General features: G+C 37.9%; 1 protein-coding gene and 1 long non-coding RNA gene across 7 annotated transcripts in view; both read left to right on the top strand.

The window, feature by feature from the left end:
* LOC148677407 (uncharacterized) overlaps positions 1-16,816 on the top strand; it is a 122,934-nt gene that overhangs the window by 94,457 nt on the left and 11,661 nt on the right. The gene's annotated exons all lie outside the window — the stretch shown is intronic.
* On the top strand, positions 3,640-5,813 carry sox2 (SRY-box transcription factor 2). The gene has a single exon (XM_088622242.1). The coding sequence runs from the start codon at positions 4,073-4,075 to the stop codon at positions 5,018-5,020; it is 948 nt and encodes a 315-aa protein (XP_088478368.1). The 5' UTR covers positions 3,640-4,072; the 3' UTR covers positions 5,021-5,813.

The following is a 16,816-nucleotide window of genomic DNA, read 5'->3' as shown; positions in this document are numbered from 1 at the left end:
ATCGATCATTCACAACTTGCAGGTGTAAATTCTACAACAAATGCAGATTCGTTTTATTTCTTTTACATTTTAGGCAATATGTTTTACCGTAGCTGGGCCACTTAAAACAGTTATTCGCTTTATTATTTAATAACTTTCATGGCATTATTTTCGAGCATCCGCAAACTACACAATATACTTGATTTCGTTGTCCACTTGTATTAGAGGAGTTTAACAGATCGTTTACTCTCGACAGTATTATAAACATTCGCCTGTTCTGTGGTTGTATTACATTAAAACTAGTGGAAGGAAGATCGGAACACCGTCTAAAGCTCTGAGGTAGTTGACATCACAATGAATTGAAACTCTGACTTTTCAGCATGCTTATTCTGAGGGAAAAACTCACTTTTCTCGCATATCGTGTAGAATTTGATTTTTTTTTAGTTTGGGTCAGTTTTGGATTACAGTCTAAGGTTAAAATTTTAACAAATTGGGACTGTGATTGACATATATAAATTAGGAACAAGTAATAGGTTTATTCCCTAGCTGAAAAGAAAAGAGAGAAAACAACGTTTCGGCTGTGAACCCTTCTTCAGGTGTGAGGTGTGAGTTTATCATATATAAATTAGGCCCCTTTGGATGTTAATTATTTTAACAAAGACAATCTTTAAGACACCCAAGTTAATTTATATTTCTAAGCAAGGGGTTTTAAAAGCTGTGTATTTGAGTCTGGAAATGTAGATAGTCTCAGAGTTACTAAGTTTATGTATTTATTTGTTTTATATATACATATAAAAATACTACTACAGACTAAAACGAGTCTGAGCGGTTAACACGGTTTCCTCCAATACCGGTGGTCGTCAAACTCTTTGCTAATTAGCAATGCTGAGAAATTCCAGTTAACAAGAACATTCTCCAAGAGACTGCAGGTTCCCCGTCGCTCTCCTTCATTTCCATAAGAAGATTAGGAGTGGAGAGAATACACTCAAATGCAGATGCAGAAAAGAAGCGTTTTTAACAAGCATCATAATAGTCAGATGCTTGGCTAGTTCTCACCCAATTATCCAGAAGTTAAACCTGTTTTTAAATCTAAATACAAAATTCTTCTTACAAATTTACATTATACAGGGGTATATGCAAAGATAACATTTTAAAATGGAAAAAATATGTTGGAATTTTTTTCCAAAAGGCTATTACTGTGGACTAATTATTAAGTAGAATTCGGTAGTTTTTAAAAAAAAAATAAGATAAAGATTTAGTCTGAGTGAGCTAATGGTGTTCCAGATGGCTCCCTTATTAACATCAACACAACATTAGCGCCACAGACAGCTCGCGAGTTTATTCCACTGCAGGCGCGCGGGAGACCAGGCCAGTCCTCCACCGAGAGACGCGCGCGGTAATTCAATGTACTTGCACCTCAACGCTGCCGTCAATTAAAGCATTATTTTTATGAACTGCCCTCGCCTTTCACGGAAAGATAGATTATACATATTATGTAAACAGTGACAAAATACTACTGGATTTATTGCATGGTGTAATTTATATTTATCGTGCGTTATTTAAGGCAATTTGTAATATTTATGAAAGAGTCTATCCTTGTAACATTGTTAATTTCAGACTACACACTCGCTTAATCGTTAGTCTGCTAAAATCGCGAGAAAACATTTTGAGACTTAATGAAAATAATAACGATCGGGTTAATATCTCAAGATATTTACCAAGATGAGCAATATGGAGAACTTAAAGTATGCAAAATAAAGCGGTGATTATAAAATAATTGTGTGGTTAATAATTCAATCAGCACCACAATGTTTTTTTAACACATTTAACACATTTGTTAAAATGTATGTTACGATGTTAGAGATACATTATGTTGTTGTTGTTAATTTTGTCACAAAATCGTTGTCATTGTTTGGAAACCCAGTCGTGTATATTTCTGCCTACTACTGCTTTTTCCATAAGCGTTAATGCATCTCATACTACTGACAGCAATTAATAACAGTAATTAAATTATCTCGGTGAGCTTTCTGAAGCTTCACTGCTTTCTTCGCATTATATAGGAACGGCATACAAGAAAAGTTAGTACACTTATTCTTTCTAGTACATTTATTTTTGAATGGTATTCGATTTCGATCTTCAAGAATACCTTAAATAAAATCATTGACAAGTTAATTGAAATTAGATCGGTGTGGTTTTCTGTTCGGCTTCTCGTTTATACTTTCGGTGCTTTACGCGGAACAGCCAGTAGACGGCGCTGGTGCTACGTACGAATGCGGAGTGGAGCCCTCGCCGTATTTGTTTTGGTTACAAATGCAGAGTATTTACAATGAGACTATTATTACTACTACGTGTACTATAAAAGAAAAAATATAATTAACATTACACACCTACACATCTACATGTGTGTGTATATAGAATATATACCGTCTAAAACATAATATACTTATATATAGTATAAAAAGTTTAGTGTAATTACTACAGATAAAAGTTGTATTAGTATTTGCAATGTTACCCAGCTGCACGGCGATTATTTTCAGGATAATCTGCAGAGAAAACAACAGTGATAAGATGGACTCGGTTTGTGTGCAGTGAAGGTGAACTCGAGAGATCGCGTTTAATTTTCAAACAGTGCAGCTCCTCCAACACAAACTGCAGGTTATGTTCAGATCCTACGCTGGCGGTGAAAGCGCTTGGAAAAGAGAAGCAGCATTAGTCTTTTCTTTTTATTTGTGGTCAAGTGCATTTTACCAACAAAGATCTCAACAACGGAGTGGAAGTAAACTTAGACGAGCTTTTGTTTGAGCCGATGTGGTGGCAACAACAGAAACAAAACTATCTATTTGTGATGGACGTGCTGCCATTTCTGTCGGCATTCAGGGGCGCTCTTTGAGCTCCTTCAATAGGGAACCATTTAAATGTACCTTTCTTTTAATTTCAGTGCCATCTGGGGAGAACATCTCGCAAAAATATTTTTGTTTAACTGAAACAAAACTAGTTACTGACATAAGTTTAATCGGCGATAGTATTTTGAGAGGTTAAGAATCCTCACTAAAATGTAACTACACACAAATCTATTGTTTTTTAATGTGCATCGTATTTTACTTTAAAGCGTGTCGTTTTTCGTTGCCTTTTGTTGTTTAAATTCCTGTCGTGATTATTATTTCCGCCTTGACAGAGTATTGCCCGGTGTGCTTTCTGTGTGCAGAATGACTTTCTGCATCACAGTTTTCTGAAGTGAACCTGTTTGATGAAACACTTGGGGAGGCAGAGTCTGAAAGCCTTCTTCCAGAAGTCTGAAGAAGAGCGATACAAAGGAGCAAACATATTATAAAATGCAAAATAATGTGGTATAAAGTCTTTTATTTAAGAAACTCCATATTCTGCCTCTCTTTGTTTTTCCTTAGTGTTTAGCTGTGAAAAAAACACAAGAATTACCCCAAACCACGCTAGATTAATTCAAAGAGAAACCTCTCTGGCGTGTTCTACATGCGAGAAAATTCTTAGCCATTTACAGTAGTCAACTCCAGACTTACTGCATGGCATACGCTGCTTAAATTTAAGACAAGGCAGTATTTCCATAAAGTGGAGAATACAGCACTTTCAGTGTGGATGGCTTGTAAAATTTCTTCACTTGAACACTTGCTGAAATAATAAATGCTGTATACAGCTGCGATTGGCTGACTTAAACCAGCCCCAGCCTCGGCGCAGCACCGCTGACCGCTGGAAACCCCGCCCCTTTATGCTAATAAAAGACACAATCCTGGCCGAGGGAACAGTCGCTCTCTGATTGGTCAGGTAAAACCCATTTATTCCCTGACAGCCCCCATCACATGAATGGTTGTCTATTAACTTGTTCAAAAAGTATCAGGAGTTGTCAAGGCTGTGCTGAAGGGGGAAAAGTAGTTTGTTGATTCTTAAAGACCAAGAGAGAAGTTTGTGGACACAGCAGGACCTGCAGGGAGAGAGAGAGGGGGGAAAGTCGTTTTACTTTCAGTAAAGTTACTGAAAGCAGCAAGGTAACAACAGCGAACTTGCTCCGTTTTGGACCCTTTTTTTTCCTTTGGTGAGGCAGGGTCACACAGAATCAGTTTGAATGTACAACATGATGGAAACCGAACTCAAGCCCCCCGCCCTCCAGGCCAATGCTGGGGGCACGGGGAACTCCAACTCTTCAGGAAACTCCCAGAAAAACAGCCCCGACCGAGTCAAGAGACCCATGAACGCCTTCATGGTGTGGTCGAGGGGGCAGCGGAGGAAAATGGCGCAGGAGAACCCTAAAATGCACAATTCGGAAATTAGCAAGAGACTCGGGGCCGAGTGGAAACTTTTATCGGAGAACGAGAAGCGACCCTTCATCGACGAAGCGAAGCGTCTCCGGGCTCTCCACATGAAGGAACATCCGGATTACAAATACCGACCGAGGCGGAAAACCAAGACTCTGATGAAGAAAGATAAATACACCCTACCGAGCGGGCTGCTTGCGCCCGGCGGCAACACTATGAGCTCCGGGGTGGGTGTAGGGGCTGGTTTGGGAGCCGCCGTCAATCAGAGGATGGACAGCTACGCTCATATGAATGGCTGGACTAACGGCGGCTACGGCATGATGCAGGAACAGCTGGGCTACCCGCAGCACCCTGGGCTAAACGCGCATAACACGGCACAGATGCAGCCCATGCACCGTTATGACATGAGCGCGCTTCAGTACAATTCCATGACCAGTTCACAGACCTACATGAACGGATCTCCCACGTATAGCATGTCCTACTCCCAGCAAAGCACCCCAGGAATGACGCTGGGCAGCATGGGTTCGGTGGTCAAGTCGGAGTCCAGCTCGAGTCCACCTGTAGTCACTTCGTCTTCTCATCCAAGGGCTCCTCCGTGTCAGACCGGAGACCTCCGGGACATGATCAGTATGTATTTACCAGGTGCTGAAGTACCAGAACCAACTGCCCAAAGCAGACTTCATATGTCTCAACACTACCAGAGCGCACCTGTACCCGGTACAGCTATTAATGGCACACTTCCACTGTCACACATGTAAATTAACTTTTGTTATAGAAACTGGACTTCTCTGGACTATTTTTGTACAGAACATTTTGGGGAGGGAAAGACGTTGTATAGCGCTCAAGGAAAGAACACAAAACTTTTTTTTTCTTTTTCTTTTTTTAAAGAAAAAAATATAGTGGAACGGTAGGACCTTTGCGAAGTTTTGCAAAAGTGTTTACCAGTTAAATAAGAATAGAACGAGCTAGTCTCAATCGATTAAATGTTTTATTATTCCAAGCAACTTTTGTACAGTATTTATCAAAGAAACATAGCAATCAAAATGTCTAATGTTTGTAAACTATAAGAAGTTGCCAATTTTATAAACAGCGGTTGTGAAAAAGACAACGACGAGTTCCATTGGGTTCTAAGTAAAAGAACAGAAGTTATATTAAACGATAAAGTTTCTCCTTGGAGGTGAAATAGACTGTACTAAACCGTTTTACTTTGGTTAAAAAATCTTTATCTCACAGGTTAAAAAATACTTGTTAATTTATATATTTTGTTTCCCACTTTTCATCTGTTAGAAAACACGAAGTTTGTGTTCATTATTTTCTCATGGTTTGTAATATTTCTGTAAATTTTATTGTGATATTTTAAGTTTTTATTTTTAATTTTCATTTCCGTAGTTGTATTTTGAAATTCGGGTCTGTATTTTGAACCAGTCGCCGATACTCCATGTATATATTTGAACTAATAACATCCTTATAACAGTTTCCACTTCAGCTTAAGTTTTTTTTTTCATTATGCAGAGTTTGAATGAATAAATTTTTGAAATTTGGATACTTGAATATTGTTCGAGTTTTGATTTTATTTATCGTTTTCAGTTCTAAGGTTATAACGTCCTCTCACTGTTAAAAAAACACAGAATGAAAATATTTTTACAAAATCCAGAATAAGATAAACATGTTATTGTTATTTGTTCTGTAACGATTTTAGAGTCACCTTATTTAACATTGTTACCTAAATATCACGCTGAATGTCTCTTCTGAAGTTGTTGTCACCTGTTGCTCAGATCCTTTATAATGTTTTTTTATTACTATCATTACTATAAACATGGGTGCTACAATTGCCAATATTAACCTGTTTGCTCGGGGAGTCCATACATAACCTTTCTGTTAGATTTAAGGACACTGTAGGGCGAGAAACCGAACAGAATTGCAGTCATTCAAGAGGACGTGTGAATTTCTTAACCGTGTTAACCACTTTGATATGGTTGTTCATAAAGTAATAATTATAATGTACACTTTCACCAGATTCAATACAATAGGTTACTAGTGTTGCTGGCACTGTTGTTATGTAAACTGAGACTTAAGTTAACAGCGTTTTTATTTTTTAGTGGAAACAAGCTTCACGTCTCAGGATGTGAGAAGAAGCGCCACTCAAAAGTTTGTTCCCTCTAACCCTTTGGTAGAGCTGTCTGTCTCAATGGACAAGATAAAAACGCCCAATAAGTTGAAGATTCGCATAAAGGTAGCTTTTCATTTTACTTTTCTTCATATTACTGTCATCTCGCTGTAAGTGGTGTGGTGTATATTTTAAAAGCAAAATATAATCATTTACGTTCAATTATTATTTTAGATTTTAAAGTATTTGCTGCTGTAACCGCTTGTTTTCCGAACAGGTTATCGGAATGTTTTCTGGAAGCTGTAGAATTACATTTTTAAAGCAATGCATTTCTTTAGAGTATACCCTCATCAGTGTTGCATACAGTATGACGTTAAGCTGCTTCTGAGAGTTTGGCAGAGCTTGAATTTGTCAGTATTTATTTTTTGAAGAAGAAGCACATATTGCAGTAGTTACTTCAAATCTGCTATACCTATATATAATACAGAATAAAACTTATACATATCATATAAATCGTTATATAAATATATGTCATATAAATGATTAAATAGGCCAATGTAAATAATTATCTTGATTTTCCCAAAATGTATTAAGCGAGAATGGCGCTTATTTTCATCTAACATCTTATTATAATGCGTCTTTTCACATTATACGTAATAATTTTAGGAGTAAATACGGAACTATTAGTGTACGTATTTTTCAAATTTATTTGTCACATTGTCAAACGTGTATTTGTTGTTTTAAAAAATCTTATTGGCGCAAAACAACGCAATGTTGAAATATTTTCCTGAGGCCCCTACATTGACTGTAGGCGGGCAGCAGCAAGGAAACGATTATTTGTAACGTTTCGCAAATTAATTTTAACACTGTTGTTGGGATTCGGAATTTACCAGCGAGCATATGAAATTAAGTAATGTAAAATATACGTAGCGAGAACTGCAGAAATGCTTACTGGAAGTAGGCCGTGTTTATTTTTATGCTTTGTGGCGTAAGGTCTGGTTATAAAGAAAGAGAAATAGAAAAGTAGCTTGTGTACCTCTCCACAATAATTGTTCGTTTCTCTTAAGGTTAGGCCTGTGTGTAACATGATACAAAGCCTGGAAATTGTTTTCTATTTACTATTTAATTAAAAGGCGAAAACCTTTATTGCTGAGTTTGTTTAAGTCTAATTCAAAAGCTTTTCTTGCATGATGATAGAAGAGAAAGTTTAATGTCAGTCCGTCTTGTGCCGTGTTTAAAACTGAGCTCTTGAATAAGATTATGCTATCCCTTGTGAATTTAAGAGCGTTTTAAATCTGAGGGGTGTTAAAATATTTTGCTGAACTGCAGAGGCAGATTAACACAGTTGCTTGCCAAGGCTGGGAAGCTTCTATTACACGTCGTCTCGGGGGAGAAGAGCTCACATTAAGCGCTAAATGAATATTTGACGAGGGCTCATTCCGAAGTATTATTACTACAAACGTGTCCCTACTGGACTTTCAAAGGGTCAAGGAGCAGTGGTTCAATTAATTATTTATACAACCAGTGGAATTGATTGTAATAGGTGAACATGTTTGATAAACTGGGAATTTTAAACGGTGAATCCGGATGAACTATTTTATAACACACCAAGGCTGAGACTTTGCTTGTACAAGTGGTCGGTATTGGTTCGCTCAATTACACGCACAGGTGAAGAAATTAAACAAAATCGTAGTAGAAATCAAATACGTTTCTGGAGAAAATAAATGTGTCCTTAATTGGGAACACGTTCACTGCCGGTTAAGATTAAGTGACAGTATTTAAATGATTAGTGATAAGCCATAAGGGCATGAACTAATAATTGCATTACTGAATTGATTCGACTTGAAGGACTTTTGTGTTGGGACTCCATTGAGGTTTTGGAACTGACAGTTTCTTCGCATAAAAAAAACGATCAAACGCCTCGGGGGGACAAGGAACACCGCTTAACTGCATAGTGACGGGATTCTCATTTAGAACCATTACAAGAAGAAAATTAAACAAAGCTTTTGTGTTAGCGAGGTGTGCTTTCAATTGCGGGAGTTTGTACTAAGAGCTCTCTCAAGTGCACAGATCCAAATTCTGATTGTGACAAGGAGGTTGGTAACTGTGTTTCAGTTGCAGATGTTATTTGTGTTTTTATTATATAGTATATATATTATATTTGAATTCCGTAAGAGGCGAGGAGAAAGCCTGGATATGCCGCGATTATTCAGAACACGATTCTTCTCTTTTTTCCCAATTTGTCAGGTCAGCCAGTATTATTTTCTTTAAAAGGGTTAAGAATAAGATACGTTTAGTTCAAACCAGGTTTGCCCAGAATAGGAATGCGCTAAAATCTACGATGGTTCTGTTACAACAGGTGGTAAGCGCTACTTTCTAAAAGCGGTTTTCATTATAAAAAAACAAGATTTTCCTGTTTAGTAATATTTCTCTATATCATACTCGTTTAGATTTCTTTGCAAGTAAATATAGTTTCACATTATAACTCTTGTCTGCATCAGCAACGCCTTTATCCAAACTTACCTAATTTTGAGAGTTAATGAAGTTATGTCAGTCGCATACATCAGTCCAAAACGAGTGAGATTTGTTCTCAATAAATACATTTTGTCGATTTCACTGACGTTTTAAGTCGCTTCAAGTTATGGTTTATTACGTTTATTTTTATTTGAGAATTAACAACAGATATTTACAAGTTGTTCAATGCTTTCCATTATTGGTTCAAACTATGAATGATATTACTGTTGACTTCCAGGCTGAGAGGGAGTGCCAAAGACATTAACTTAAAACAAAAACTCGTCTCCCCCTTTGTTGTATAAAAACTTTTTCTTCCTATTTCTGCTACTTCAGTAACTCGACCAGCATTTAATCTATCTTGCCTCGAATGTATTTTTGTTAGTCAAATAAATGTTTTTCAACTCCACCACATAATTTTAAAACATTTTGTTATTTTTGTTTTAGATAGATACTTTATTGATCCCGTGAGGGAAATTGCAGAACAAATAACTATAACTTTTAACAAATAACTTGTTTTCCTACGTATGAGATCCCTCAAACTCGACTTCAGTGTTGCTGATATTTATAGGGTGTGTTGTTTTATAAGTCCCAATTCTTGGGAATGGGAAATAATTAATTTATTAAGCAAGAGACAAACTTCTCAAGAGGACCTCATCAAGTCCACGCAGACTTACTGTATTCCTCCATTATGCTAATATAGAGCCGTGACGTCATCGACAATCGATTTACCGAGAAATTTTATGAGATGGGAATTTCGCCTGTAATACAGAAAAGGCCGATATTCGTTTTCTAATACACAATTATTGAAATCTCAGTGTCCTACAAACACCGTGCTTAGACAAACACAGCAAAGAGAAACAACAGTAAAAGCTAAAATGTGGTTATTGTTCAAGTCTGAGGAGGAAAAAAAGGAACGTGGTGTTATCGTAATTCTTAAATTTAAAATGTTCTATTACTATAATTATCGTAAAAAGATTATGGAATTGCTAACCTAGACGCGAACTGCGAAATTTATTTTTTAATCGCTCCACAATCTTAAACGTTTTGCTTTAGCTCTCCTCTAAAAGTATTTTGCGCGACAATAATGTTGATTTTCTTGCCATCAGAGAAAATAAATGATCTTTTGCTTATCCACAGTATTTAGTTATCTACTAATCACAGTCACATGTTGATGTTTTACAGTTTGTATAGGTGTATTGATATATAATGTAAGCAATAACTTCGTTTTTAAATTACATTTATTTCCAGATAAAATCTGGAAAGATAAAATTTTGTGACTATGAAGTGTCTTCTTAATCGAAACTCAAAACGCATTCGCTGTAAAATAAAGCAATGCCATTTACAAAAATAACACATAACATCGCAGGGGGAAAAATAGTTTGAGTCTGTCTTTGCCTTTTTTTTAGTCCGAGCATTGTGAGTTGGGGTGAATTGAGAACTGTCAGAGATGTCGTCTGTTTTAACAGTCTCTCGCGGAGTGAATGGCCGTCCTTCCCTGATCCCGTGCAGGTGCAGTGAGGCGGGGGGATGGGGGTCTATCAGCTCGGCCAAAATGCACATTCTGTTCAATAGACCACACACTGTCATCCAGCACGACCGCGGCCCGAGCTCAGGGCAGGACTCGCAGAGCGCACGCAACTTCCCGGTTCTGACGGTTTCCCCTTGAAACCTCTTCATATGCGGCTTACACATTTTAGAATCCTATACTATCTCAATTGTAGGATATAACGTTTTCTTATATATCAGATATGGCTCTATTGCTGCAAAAATGTAACGTGCATTTAGCAACTTTTTTCCGGTAATGATGAGGATGTTAACAATGTGTGTTGTTGCGTTGATAAATTTAGGATACATAATGAGAAATCGAGGAAGACACCGAAGAAGACACCAATTTAAATGTCTGGGGGAGGGGGTTTGCTTTAGTCGATGGAGATTTTATATGGGAAATCATAAGGGTTTTAAACCCTGTGTTGCTGGACGGTTAACTTGATAAACAGGAGGACAGATCAATCGTGAGATAAATTTCCATTACCAAACGTATTCCCCCATTAAACTTCGATATGGCTTTCCGTCTTTATACACCATTTTTTTTCTAATACATTAACTTCATCTTAGATTGTATCTTACGTGTTCAAGCACTTTTTTCACATCTTAAACAATATTTTGAGTCGTAATATTTAATGTAACGTTGTTTTAAACATCATTTATCGTAAACGGTATGCCAAAACCCAGTAGCTTATGGCATATTGATATATAAACTTGTTAGTACTTGACACGGGCTGTCTGATGCCTAGACTGTTGAGTTTGCAGTGGGCACCATTATTCACCGGATTAGCGATGCATATGGTGTTGAACACAATCCACAACAACGAGGTGCGAACTGCAGCCACTCAGGCTGTTGGTGCCCAGCTATAGGTTTCCACTTTACCCGTCGAAGTGCTGCTTGATCGCTTTTGTGTCGTATTGAGATAAACACGTTCGCAATTAATCCGTGGTATTATTGCGTGTTTTTCCTTTTTTTCTCCAGCAGCTCTACACTTTATTTAAACATATTTAACGTGTTTCCGTCCCTTTTCTTTAATCTCGTAGATGATGTTAAATTGGGGGCAATTTTAAAAACTTTTAGGAGCGTCATTGTTGTCTCAGATATAACACTAGGCGAGGATTGTGAAGATCTGCTGCTTCTTCGTGCATTGCAGTGTCATTACGTTTTGAGAATTGTGTATTCTCAAAGAGACAGAAAAGAATCAGAGGCGTGTTTGGACACCTACAACAGTATTTAACTGGGTTTGTTCCTAGTTTATGCCACAGGAAATTAGCTTTTTTGACTGATCAGGAAATATAGTCATTTTGGGGCTTAATATCGATTATTTTAATATCTTAATATTGTACATTAATTAACACTTGAATTACAATTACACTATTCGTATATGTGTTTACATTTAGTTAAATATATATGTGTGTTTGTGTGTCTAAAAGGCTGGTGTGAAGTGCCTGCATTCAAGAAGTGCAATTGAGGTGAAATTTGTGAAACGCGAAACCAAAGGAACAATAAAAACCCGGTATTGCCATTTTATACTTTAATACCAACATATTGTTTGATAACTAATTCGAGTTAATACGTTTCTAATGGCAATATAACAGCGGATAATTGGCCCTTTTTCTGGACAACAATGTAAATCACCATCTCTTTATTATTTAATAACGTCAAACGCTTCGTTGGATTGGCTCCGACAGGGAAGACCTTTCTTTCAGCGCTGCGCTGTTCACAAGGAACAATGCAGATCTAATTGTGGAGATTTCAGAAGTTGGCTGCTGGAAGAGAACAGCGAACACACGAAGTTCCAGCATATGTCTGCACTTTTCCCCCTTGACAATCGCAAACCACACACAGACAGTCGTGACTTAGGGAAGAATTTTTGCTCTCACATCCTAGCAACAACCTAAATCTCTTTGAAGCAAACGGACCTTTTTATGGCTGCTACAGGACGTTTTACATCAGGGAATTTACAGGCTCAAAGGTATTGCTTAAAGAAGTTCCCGTTGGGAAATAAGCATTCTTTTCGTGGTCTTTTTTTAAGAAAAAAAGGTTGATGGGAAGTATAATCAAAAAATAGAATTCTTCAATTATTTTAGTGATAATTGATGCTTTATATTTAGTCATAATTATGACGATGGTCGTTTGAATGACACACTCTGCAGTATTCCTATCAGAACAATGCAGAGCTACATCCCTTCCCCCCTTCTGGAAAAAAACCCCTAGCAACAGGTTATGACTGATGTAAAGTTCACCACGAACTTACTCAGGAGGCATTTAAAAGGTCAACGCGTCGGTAAGTTAAGAAGACGTATTTTATTGGTTTGTAGTTATTTATTAGACGGCAACAAAGTTTATCCGTGAAAAACAATAGCTAAAGAGTTAGTGCGCTTGTGAGCGCTCAGCGCCGGCCCGCTCCCGCTTGGAACAATATCTGCTTTGATGCTGCGGTCGGTCGGCGGGAGGTCCCGAGCCGACCAGGGCTCACTCAGTCTAACGCGTCCCAGGCACGGCCAGAGAGCTATCCACGGCGCAGCGAGTCCGGAGACACAACTCTGTTCTCCTTTGTTTTTACACAACTTTTATTCTATATGTGAAATGCAAATTTGAACTTTTGATTCATGTTTTTTTTTTATTGTTACAATTAAAAAAAACAACGATAGATTTGTGGACGAAAAACACAAGTACAACTTTAAGTATTGCGTATTTATTTTGAACATGTAAACTACCATTTTGTACACACAGATGTGAATTACGAAAGACAGTGTATTAATTCGAATATGTGAAATGCGGTACATTTCCTGCTATACTTGGATCAGAATACCGTAACGACAACCAGACCGTTTTTGCTCAAATCAACCGCTGGCAAGATCACATTAGTACATTTTAATCAGACATCTTATTGTTTTATCTTATCGAGATCAGTGGTAGCACTAGTATACCTATTCTGGTTAATTCATGAAAATAATACTTTAGGGTTCCTTTTTAAAGAATAATTTCGTTTTCCTTTATACATTATATTATCATAATCAAACGTTTTATAGCTTGTAGCCTTACGCATCTTTGTTCAAAAGATGCAACGATGTGTTTTCAGCCAGGTGTTGTATTAAGGCTACCCTGTCTAAATTTCACCAGTATTCGATTGCCTGGGCTTTCCTAATGCTCTGAGAACTGGTGCAAGTTGGCTATGTGATGATACACCTCAAAGAGATTCCTTTACTCGCGGCTTTGTAGCACAGTAAGGGGCAGGAATTGCAGATACCCTGCAGGTGGACGCTGTAACGCTGCCATCCGGATATTAATGTAGATTACTACAAACTCCGTTTGATCGAGCTCTTTAAAACCGTCGAAAACAGCCTGTGACGAACTGTCAGTATTCTATTTTCCGTCAATTGTGCCCCGAGGGGTGTTCTCGAGGGTACTTTAAAGATCCGCTCAACAACAACAACACACACCCCCCCCCTCTCTCTCGCACACTCAACGTGTTTAGCGTTTGGACCTCAGGACTTTCTCAGAACTGTGCTCATCAGTTTGTGTGAAAATCAGTCGGCTCATCCACTTAATATAAGTATGAATGACCTGTATTTGTGTAGTTGAGACGGAATTAAAACATGGAAAACAAAAAAAAAAAGTGTTTCCTCACACGACTGTACCTTTATTTAGTGATACGCAATATGAAATAATTGGGTATAATTTTCCATTGCTATCTTTTGTTTTAGTCTGTTTTTATGGTGATACAATTCAACATTGGATCCCCGGTTTTTCTTTAAATCTGTGTAATAATGGTGTATCGGGTGCACTGAGGACTACTGAGGATTTGTCTGCGAACTCTCTTCTTTAGTGCCGAAAAGAAAGTTGTTTTTTTCAGTAGCTCTGTAGAATGTATTAACTGGCCCGCTGCAAGCAGAAACGCATGGTCTCTTCTAAGAGCAGATCCTATTGTTCTCTTGATCCCTCCCAATTTCAGCTTCACTAGTGGGTCCCAACTTTGTTTGTTAATGACGCTATTACCATCTGGCTTGCCCTACTTTCTAAGAGATATAAATCTCCATATTTTTATTGTCCGAGTGACTTAAAAAGTGCCAACAAACCAATAGGAAAGCTGTTCGATTTTAATAACCGCTTCAACAGAATGTTTTTCTTTGCATATACATTATATTCACAGAATTTTCTTTTCCCCTATAAAAATATCAGCCAATATTAAAAGTCTATTGTGGGTTATTTCATAACTAGATATATGTTGTCTTTCGTTTAAAGCTAACAAATAAACGAAATAAGGGATGAGTAAAGTTTGTTTCAGGATTTGGTGATCGGCTGTGGATCCGGACTTCCATTGCTTTACCAAAATGCCTGCGGTTTCATTGTCTCTAATTGTCCATAAAACTCCTTAATCTCATGTGGGGTGTGCGTGAATCAATCCATTAGTAAAACGCAAAAATTCGATGTTCCCTTCAGTTAAAAAGATCGTTAATGTGTGTTTTTCGAATAAAGGGGTTCTGAAAAGTTTATCTTGTTTCTGAATGGGCCCCACACTCTTTATTTCGCTCCGCAGCCGTGGCTTTGAATGGGACAGTCAACTCAGCCCCCGAACGCGTGGGTTTGTTTATAGTCCGCTTCCTGAATAAAACCTGTCAAATCGCGGCGGACTTGAACACATTGAAGAGTTCGATGCTTAGCTAATACAAGACGCACGCAAATCACATCAAAAAGCAAATAATCTCGATGCAGAAAAAAAGAAAAGTTCAAGTATCCCCATTGAATTAATGTTTACGTATTTATCGGCTGCATGAAAATTTCAACAGGCGGATTAAATTTTAGTCTACAACCAGGCGCCGCAATCGATTGGTTGTCATAGATTGTGCTGAGGTTTATACAATTAAGTCAATGAACAAAATTTGGGTAAGGGGTGCGATGCTGAATGATATGAAAACAATCAACGAAATAAAAGCCCCCGAATTCACACACCCTTCTCCTCACAAGGAGTCATATAAAAATCACAATTTAAGGTGAGTCATCAGGTGTGCTTGCAGTCCTCCAGAGCTAATGACAATTAACGTTAATTTGGAAGAAATTAGGGAAATATCGGTGTTTTGTCAGTCTTCCAAGACTTCATTCCCCCCAGTCTCGCAGATTCTATTTCATAAGTGCTGAAAAACAATTGTCTGAACTCGCATTTGTCTGGATACATTCACCGTCGCCCGACATATTCATTCTGTGTTCTGTCGCCCTGGGTTTGAGCAGGCCTCTCCTCAGGAGCTCTGAATTTCGATAGCTTGATTTAGACTACGATCCTTGGCAGGCCACTTCCAACATCAAACAGATATAAAAGGGGGAATGAAAAAGTATAAAAATTAAATGGATGCACTCTTAATCATTGATCATTTAAAACGGTTGTGTTAAATATACTCAATTACATGCATGACTTCACTCCAACAGTCATTTCTATTCTCCAGCTGCTTGCCTATTCTTGCGCTCCAGTCAGCACTGGAAACTCGATTATGTTGAATCCATACATTTCCGTGGATTTCATCAGCCTAATTAATGCTCAAGTGTGGTCCATAGGCCTACAACTCTGAATAGTTCTCTCTCTGCCACCCTACCGGAGACAACAGCGGAATGCAAAGAGATTCTTTTCATATGGTCTCAAGGGGTCAGTCTGAACCTTCAGTGTAGAGTAGTAACTAAATGACAGAAATCCAAATAAACTATTTGCAAATCCGTAAATGGTGCCATTTAATTGTAATGAAACCATCTAGCTTACAAGCTGTAATAAAAAAAATCTCGTGTTTTTTGTACACTTCTAATTCCCTCTCCTGTCTTTTTGTAACGTATGTATAGACAAAGACGCACCCTCGCCCGTGCGTTATGAAACGACAGCATTATCTGCCCTTAAACTAATACCTGGTTCGGATTATAACTGCTTTACTGGCCACGTTCTTTCATACTGAAGAACTTTGCGATGGTTGTAAACTCATCAGATTTCCCATCCGTTTTCCTAGACACCTGTTGTGTCGCAATTGTGTTTTCATGACGTTCTTAAGATTTTCACGTCTTTACATTTTCCTTCACGTTTTGTGACACAACAGGCAGCTTCGCCATTAGTACTAGCCGGGGTTAACCTTATCTGGAAGTGGCCATCAATTGTTCAATTGTGCCATTGTAACGCTGAATGCGGCGGGTTTTAGGATGACAAAAATCCTACTATATGCTTTTATTAACGTTTCGTGTCTTCCGCTATTCAGAATGTATGAATGAAATACAGAAGCTCCAACGAATGATGAGAAGGGTAGGACTAATACAGTTAGTAAGTGTTCTGAAATTAGGAACAATTTAATTAGCCAGGTCTGATTGAGCATGGACGGTTTTCATTATGTTTCGACAATATGGCGAAGCAAT

This window comes from Lepisosteus platostomus, chromosome 2 (assembly GCF_059453375.1).
Source record: "Lepisosteus platostomus isolate fLepPlt1 chromosome 2, fLepPlt1.hap1, whole genome shotgun sequence".
Classification (NCBI taxonomy): Eukaryota; Metazoa; Chordata; class Actinopteri; order Semionotiformes; family Lepisosteidae; genus Lepisosteus; species Lepisosteus platostomus.
This window is presented reverse-complemented; position numbering and strand designations above follow the sequence as displayed.

Coding starts and splice junctions, on each gene's coding strand:
- sox2 (XM_088622242.1), top strand. CDS start 4,073: ATGTACAACATGATGGAAACCGAACTCAAGCCCCCCGCCCTCCAGGCC.